The following is an 8,834-nucleotide window of genomic DNA, read 5'->3' as shown; positions in this document are numbered from 1 at the left end:
CCACCATAACACGCATATATTGAAATACAATGACCAAAAGATCTGCAGCCTCATGACTCATTCATGAATTTGAAAGTGGTTCTGTCATCGGGTGGAAATGGTAATAAGGAAGCATGTTAGATTTGGTATTTAAAAAGCTCTGCTTTTTCAGCTTTTTTTGAGCTGAAGTTTGAAGGACAGAGCTAAATACTGCCTTGATGATTTAAAAGCAGAAGCTTAAGTGTGACAACACTTGTAAAAAGTTTGGCCATAAAATGTTTTCTTTGTCTTTATTATCACAATTAAAGAAAAAAAAACAAAAAAAAAACACAAGTGTAGGAGAAAAGTGTAAGCCAAATATATATCAAAAGGCAGAACTTCAAGATACCCCTTTCTATTGGTGTAATGGTTTGTAGTTGATCCGTGATCTGTACGGACCACCCGCATGCTTTGGTGTGCAGGTGAACCGCGGACTCATTGCAAGGTTTAATCATCATAGTGTGAAAAACTGCTGCTGTTACTTTTTAAAGTAATAACTTGGTAAATGTTGATGCAGACCTGCTGTGAAAAGATAAAAAAGACAGATGTGTGCTGTGTTTAACTGAACACAGTGATTGGGTTAGGGGAGAGCGATTAATTTAAAAACAGTCACTTTCACCTCCATCGAGCGCAATCCTGTGGGCTATGACCATGGCCTAACCAGCTATGAGGTCACTGAGTTCCGGACCAAGGCTTTAGGACCATGCGGACGCATCTGATTACACTGTCGCAATCCTCATTTCAACCTGAAAAACTGTTCCCTGATCAGTGTCCACACTTGGGGAAACATATGAAGCATACTCCATCAGAGTTTCTAAACATTATGCGAGCTGAAAGTTTACTTCTCTTTCCTCTGGAGAGTTTCCTCTGTCTGTCCTGTCAAGTTTTTTGGTTTGCTGCTTAGATGTCCCACAATATTTACTATATCATTACTGTGTTTATGGAAACGTTTAAAATGACATCTAATGATCAGCAGCCTCTCTGACCATTAATGTCAATCTTAAAAGAAAACACAGATACATCAATAAAGAAATCACCTGGAAGGTTACGGAGCCAATCTGCGCATCACACCAATTCAGCTGCTAGTATAATACGGAGCGCAAACAGCTGCTGACGACAAATTATTAGACTGAAATATAAATCAGAGCATCCCCTGCATTCAGCACTAATCTGCTGTATTTTATCTTCTCATATAGGACTAATGGCGCTTTCAGACCAAAAGCGAAGCGAGCGTTTGGGGTGATGAGTTTACATACAAAGACCCGCAGATCCCTGTCGGGCGTCGCGAATCGACGCAAAGGGGGCAGGGCTGGCACCGCAAAGGAATTCGTGTGAGTTGAATATTTTCAACTGAAGCGAGAAAGTCACATGACGCTGAGTCGCGATAGCTTATCAGTGTTGAGATTGTCCGTACGTCACCGACGGCTTCAGAGCGATGTGTAGAGAGGGCCGGACAGAGCGGGGGATTGAAAATCTGCTGGCCGGCTGAGAGCTGCTAAATTTGGGGGAGAGGAGCAGGGAGCAGCACTGCAACCTTTGGACAAATAAACACCCGTAGTCGGTCTGGATTCTGCTCTGACAACTACGCCGTTTACTCGCAGGAGGAGCTCAGAGTTAACTTCTTTTATTAAATTAGCTTTTTACTTTAGTTTTTGGGATTTCAACGTTGATTTATCTTCACTGGAGTTCCACTGTTGTTGTTAGCTCTGCCGGACTACGACTTCATATTTATATAAAAAACGGACAAAACTGGACATTACTTAGAGAAAAGAAAGCGAGGAGGTTGAACTACCTGGTGAGTTCAGAAAACTTGTGTCTGTAACTTTATTCCAGCTATCATTGTACTTTACTGTGACCAAGTTAGCATAGCATAGCCCTGAATGATCCAAACTCCATTCAGAAAACAAACATTTTAGAAGTTGTTGTCCTGCTGTCTTGCTGACAGACCTGACAAAGCATGAATTCATAGGTTTAACAAATCTGCATCATGCTGTAGTTATTTCAGTCCGTTTATTGCTATTTAATCACAGCAAAATGTTTACTTTGGGTTCATACAGCTGTAGTAATGGCAAGTTGTGTTTATTCACATTATCACGTTAAAATTGCCTTCTCCCCTTGTGTGCAAGCAGATGCACTCATGTGAGGAAAGTGTCGCAAAGAGAAAATTCGCATTTGGTCTGAATGCCGCATAATAATTATGTAGTCTGCAAATATCATTCCAGCAGTATAGTCCTGTGAAGACATTTCTAAGCTTCATATGAGATACTTCATTTGAGTCATTTCTTGCTGATGAAACTTTATTCTCATCAAGCTGAGGGCTGGAATTATCTCCTAAAAAAGCACACAGCCAAAAATGTAGTGCATGATAGCTGTATCTCTTATTTTATGCAATTTTAGTGAGCCAAAAAGTGGGGAGAAAGAACATGATGAACAGGAGGTAGTTAGGTGTTTTCTTAAGCCAAACGCAGGGCTTCAAGCCTTCACTGCACTCACAAACACAGATAAAAAGATCAAAATTCAGTTTTAATAAAAAGTATTTTATGCCAACAGGTCGTTTTGTATGTATTTCGTTATAGGTCATTCGTTTGTGTGACTGTAGTGTATAACTTTAGTTGTGTTTAGGTGTGATTTCGGTATGAATCACAGTAAATAAGCTGTGTTTAAAGAAACAAAAAATCTGCATAGAAATAGATCATCAGATCGTGATGCATGTTCTGATGCAGATCTTTGGTCCTGATAAGTCTCCTTTGTTCAAATCCACAAAGGACGGGTTCTCACACTTTCAATAGGTTTCTTGTGTTCTGGTACATATATTGTTGATCTCGACATTGCCCCTGTCACTCTAGGGTCTTGCAGTGACAAACAGTAGTTTTGACTGTTCTGCTGACCTGGATGTACTTCATGAAGCGGTGGCACTTGCCACAGCGGGACAGGGGCTTCCCAGTAGCAGCAATGGGTGAAAAGGAGACTTCCATCAACTCATCCATGCCTGTAAAACACAACAGGAATGAACCAAACTCTAACCATACTGTATTTCAAATAATATTTCCAGTGGTTTATTTAGCACATCAGCTATATTAAATTTTATTTATATAGCGCCAGTTCATAACAGAAGTTCTCTCATTTCACTTTTCATATAGATCAGGCCTAGACCATACTCTTTGTGATATTTACAGAGATGCAACAATTCCCACCATAAGCAAGCACTTGGAGACACAGGAAAGGAAAAGCAGGTAAAACACACACAGTAGCACATTGCAAGTTCCACATAGTGATGTAAAATAATAGTAATGGTAGTGGTAATAATGCAAATATCAATAAAAATTATAAAAATAGCAGTCTGTGTGTGTATCTGCTCCAAAGTATATTCGAGCCTTTAGCCGTTGGATGCAATTCCCAGTCTCACCACTAGATGCCACTAAAATTTACACATTTAACCTTTAAGCTAGGGCGGCGCAGTGGTACAGTGGTTAGCACTTTCACCTCACAGCAAGAAGGTCCTGGGTTCAAACCTTGTTCGTTCCCGGCCTTTTCTTTGTGGAGTTTGCATATTCTCCACATGTACGCGTGGGTTCTCTCCAGCGTCCTCCCACCGCCCAAAGACATGCAGAATGGGTTAATTGGTGATTCTAAATTGTCCTTAGGTGTGCGTGTCCCTGGTTGTTTGTCTATGTGTGGCCCTGCGATGGACTGGTGACCTGTCCAGGGTGTACCCCGCCTTTCGCCCGATGTCAGCTGGGACTGGCTGACGATGGATGGATGAACCTTTAAGCTTGGCGGGACTGCCCACCATTTTGGATCACAAGCTTGACGAGCCACCCACAGGGTCACGTCAGCCATCTTCCTCCTCCCTCCCCACCCTCTATTGACACACACACACACACACACGTATCAGATGCTTGCTGATTGTTGTATGCGTTTATTGTGCTTAGAGTTGATGATAGTGTTTTTTTGACTGAAGATGTTCATTAATCTATGCTAAGGTTAAATTAATCCTATTGTACATTTCAAGAGCAGTTGCCTGTGGTTATTTTGTGTTAATAAGATGGACAATGAAGGGTGAATCCGAGCACTGTCACAACTAGCTGTTATTACAACACTTGTGGATTGTGTTGTAATAACAGCTAGTTGTGACAGTGCTCGGATTCACCCTTCATTGTCCATCTTATTAACATAAAATAGTGTTTCAATATTGGCATTTATAGGTGGGCAAACGACTCTTTGAGACTGTTTTCATGTTTGGATATTGCTCCCTGATTCCAGGATGGTGCCCCATTATCATTCATCTTTATTCATACTTTGTTGTAGTAATATTTTTTAAATATCTTAAGATATTTGTTAATAACCAAACCTGCTCCTACCAGATCTCAACAAAACAAACCATTATAGTGGTAGGATTAGATGTTGTGTGATGTTTTTATAACACACATGATATAACACAATGTTCCCCTTTCTGCAGACACTTAAAGAAGCTTGTGGAAGTGGTAAACTTACTGGGGATGGAATCCACAAAGTAGTGAAACTTCCTCTTGAAGATATCCAGCGTATGCTGCAGGACCTGCAGGTAGTTGGCCTTACCCAGTGCTATAAGGTTCAGTTGCTTCTCCACAGCACTGCGTATGGTGGGCAGCACAAGCTCTGCATCTACAAAACAAACAGCCAGCCATTAATTGGTATTTTAATGTCACTCTATAAAAAACACTAATAATGTAGCTGGTGTATTTTAATGAACTGGACCATTCTGTCTAGTCCCATGTCCCAAACAGTTAATTATATGGCTTTTTCAGTTGTAGTAGTAGGTCTGTAGTATCCAATGATAAGTTAGCAATGTTCTAGAAACCTACAATCAGTGCACAGCTAAAAATCCCAGAGAGAATGTACAATATATAAGGCAAATTACCTGTCTTGTAGTAACCATGTACCAGGACAATTCCTAGGTTGGTTGGCTTCAACTTGCGCCCATTCTCTACTGTCACATAATTCCTCTGGCAGATGTTATTGATGTGGACAGGGATACTGGCATCAGTACCTGGATGCCAAAGGACAGAAGAAAACATGTATAAAACTTCCGTGCAGTGCTTAATAAAGACCAGCATTAAGTTGTGTATTAATGTATTGAGTATTGACTATTGACTAGCTCTTATTTAGTGTTAAGTGACCAAGAGAGGACTGCCTGAGTAACTAGCTTCAAACTGTCACTGCAGTGCATGTTGATATTGAATATTATACATATAAAGTGATAAGATACAGCTTGTTGAAGATTTTGATCCATGCACTCCTCTGTAAGAATGTACAGTGGATTAAAACAAATTAAAATCAATAGACGTAGTGTACGATTAGTGAGATTATTGCTTCCATGCTCAAAAATGAATACAGAACGTCAGTTCTGAGGAGTCCTTCAACCTGCAATAAATCAATTAATGCTGCATAAATTTTAAAATCCATGTCTTGCGTTTTCATTTCACCATCATTCTGTACATTCTCTGCTGCTGATTTCATCTCAAGTTCTATTCAAACTGTTGCAACCCCTTGGGACTTGAGGCCAACACTCAGAGAAGCACAGACTGCTTACTCTATTACAAATACTTTAAGTTAGAAGATACAAAGCACAGTTATGTCCAACAGGCAGTGCTGAGGTATACCAATGCCATGTTTCTCCATGAGGGTGATGAGTTCGGCCTCAGTCAGGTAGTCGGGGGGGCTGGTCTGCTTTTCCACCAACTTGATGTCGTCTACTGTGAAAATGTCTCCAGGCTCACTAACTGGCATGGCCTCTTCCAGAGGGATGCCCTGCCACGGCATTACTGCTGTGTAACCTGGGAATAGAATATACACAAGGAGCAAGGATTGGGTTGGACCAGCTATTATACATTACTAAACCCAATATACTTGCTTTATAACAATGCGTACGTGTAGACAAGCGGCAGCTACATGAACAGCATTGTTCAAGTACTTGCCTGATGATGATTTTAATGAGACATCATAACAGAAAATTACCTCACACCTCTATAGTGTGAGACAGGTCAAAAGTTGCAAAGAAAATACTGCACACTGTCTAACTTGCAAAATATGTTTATAAACTGGCAACACTTCTGTACTAGACCTTAGATCAGGCAAAAATTAAGACATCATAAAAATGTTTGTAATTGCGGCCTAGCTTCAGAAGGTTTTCTTCAAAACATCACGATATTCTCCTTTGTTCAGTCTGCTGTTGACCTTCTTCTTTTAGTTTTATGGCGGTTAGAAAATCAGCTGCTTCCCACCTGGGCTGGAGAGTAGAACAGGAGATTGCTGCTGACCTGCCTGTCAATTCCTGAATACTTCCCCTATATTCTTGTGCTGAATTTTGCATCTTGTGAACGCATAGTGTTAATTTCTGAAGATGTGCGCTACCTACACTGCAAAGGAACACAGGTTTTGTTTTTTGTTTTAAAACCAAAACTGAAAAATGGAAAAACCAAAATACAGACATATGTTTTGTTTTTCTGTTTTAAAACCATAACTGAAAACAAAGGAGCTGCGTTTTGTTCCATCTTTGACCGGTGTTGTATCCCTACACCCGTTCTCACATATGGCGTGGGCATGGTCAAGGTCTATCGGTGTCTGTTCGTAACGCGCTGGGGATCTCTATAGCGTCAGAGGTCAAAGTGTGGTGGTTAAGGCAGGTATATGATATTTAACAGAAAAGACTGAGTGAGAACGTGGTTGGGGTGAATGGAGGGCCAGAACCAGGAGAACGGTGTTCGTGTAGGCCTACAGTGTGAAACAAAAAGTCAATATTACATAATTAAGCTTATTATATTTAAGCTTTTATTTTATTTTATAGCCTATTGGCTAAGGCTATTTCTTTTCAAGTCGCATCTCGTATCAACTTTGGCGAATATGACAGTTGAAGTGAGCACTATAGGCCTATTATAGCCACATACAAAAAAAGAACTTGTTTTGCAAGATTGCATCAAGCTGGAGGAGCCACTCAAGCACTCAAAATTCTCCAATTTCTAGCTTAAGTATGTCAGCATTAAGGAAGCATTTTGTTTTGGGCTGATCTGAAGCAGCTGGTTACCTGAGCGATTTAAGAAAATACCCGAATATGTTTATCAAGGGTTTTTTCTTGAGGCTACTGCCAGGATGCGAACTACAGGGGAGCCAGGGGGAGCTTTACTCCTCTTAATAAGACATGAGCTCCCAGGCTCATGTCTTATTACATGATTTGTAATATTTTGGGGGGGGGGTCTCTAAAATATCGACAAGATGCTATTTTTGCCATTCATTTCTATTTTTCTGTAGCCTATCATCATGGATCATGCATAGATCAGTAGCTTCAGGTTTCATCCAGCCACAGGGATCACCGACCGGCCGCAGCGCACCAGGTCACTCCCGCGACCTCCTCTCTCTCGCCCTGTACACTCCAACGCCTGCTCCCTCTCCGAAGGTAGACCTACATACCCCCTCTGATGGCAATTTGTTCGTCACGCGGACCCTAGCGGACTCGTAGGTCGTATACTCGTGGATCCTTGCCTGTGTTGCCAGTGGAACTGGCGCACTGGACGATCAGTGGTCGTTCCCTCTGGCTGGATGTAGTCTGATGCTTCTAATCCACGTGTTCCTGCAGCTGGAGACTCTCCGCAGCGGCACGCAAATTTCTAAATTCTTCCATAACTGAAAATAAAGGTCAGGTCAAAAGAGTGTAGCCTAGAGAGGCTGAACGAAAATTACCCTAACCTTTTAATCTGTGTATGATTCGTTAATATACAGCTCTAACTAATAACAGTTCATGTTTACTGTGTACCATTGGATGTACTGACAACTATCAGTGAATTAATTTTAAACTGAAGAAATCTTAAAAACCGGACAATTCTCAGGAAAGCATTCCTGTTGAATTACAAACTGAACGTTGAGCCAATAGCAGCCTCCGGTACTGCAGCCATATAATATTGTCCTGTTTTTCAAACTAAAAACCCACCTATATTGATGTTCAAGCTCATCTTAATTACATTTAATCAGGCACCGCCATCGCCCAAATTTATCTGCTGCAGGTTTATCAAGTGTAACACACAAATCGGACTCATTAAATATCAAAATCAGTATTTTCCCGTTTTGGTTTAAAAACAGAAAAACAAAAAACGATGTCTGTTTTGTTTTCTGTTTATCCGTTTTTCCATTTTGGTTTTAAAACGGAAACCCCCCCCAAAAAATCCACTTTTCTGATTTGGTTTTTAAATGAAATTAAAGCTGCAAGCAGCGTTGGGCGGGCCCTCGCACTTGTAGCGCGTCCGCGTGTGAGCTGGCCGAGTTGCACGTTCTGGAGCTCTGCCGGTGCGGCTGTGAATTTCCTACGCGGTTCCGACGCCGCATGAAGGTGCTATATGTCACTTCCTGTGTCCCCTATGTGGAGCTACATAGCACTTGCCGCTATGAATATAAATCGGTATTGGCGTGTAGATGTCTGCGGGGTGGGAGAGTTATCAAGCACGTAAAGTTTGTTACAGATGTGACCATGTACACTGAACAATAATGTACACAAACAATAAAATAAATTCCTTTTATATTTCCCTGCCTTGTTGTTTATGTGTACATACAGAGGAAGAATGTGAGAACAGCACACATTTCATCGTTACTGTGTGTTAGAGCATGGGAGAACAGTGGATACTTTTAATACAGCCCACACCCCTAATACTGTGTAACTATAACAAGTAGAGAACAGAAGAAAAAGATGTTCTTTCTTTACAACTGTCTGCATAGCTTATTCATATTGTGTAATGAATGAAAATAAATAGGCCTACTAGGCTCCTCTCTACTTTGACATTTAAGATTAG

General features: G+C 41.0%; 1 protein-coding gene across 1 annotated transcript in view; it reads right to left on the bottom strand.

Moving 5' to 3' along the window:
• Nucleotides 1-8,834, bottom strand: part of top3b (DNA topoisomerase III beta) — a 41,202-nt gene that overhangs the window by 7,680 nt on the left and 24,688 nt on the right. The window contains exons 12-15 of the mRNA XM_046034406.1: nt 5,661-5,834; nt 4,919-5,047; nt 4,513-4,662; nt 2,907-3,007 (exon numbers count right to left, since the gene is read on the bottom strand). Coding sequence (XP_045890362.1) covers nt 2,907-3,007; nt 4,513-4,662; nt 4,919-5,047; nt 5,661-5,834 — 554 coding nt within the window. The remainder of the gene's footprint in view (nt 1-2,906; nt 3,008-4,512; nt 4,663-4,918; nt 5,048-5,660; nt 5,835-8,834) is intronic.

Source organism: Micropterus dolomieu, linkage group LG21 (genome assembly GCF_021292245.1).
Source record: "Micropterus dolomieu isolate WLL.071019.BEF.003 ecotype Adirondacks linkage group LG21, ASM2129224v1, whole genome shotgun sequence".
In the NCBI taxonomy this organism is placed as follows: Eukaryota; Metazoa; Chordata; class Actinopteri; order Centrarchiformes; family Centrarchidae; genus Micropterus; species Micropterus dolomieu.
Note: the sequence above shows the minus strand (reverse complement) of the source record. Positions and strands in the feature narration are given on the sequence as shown.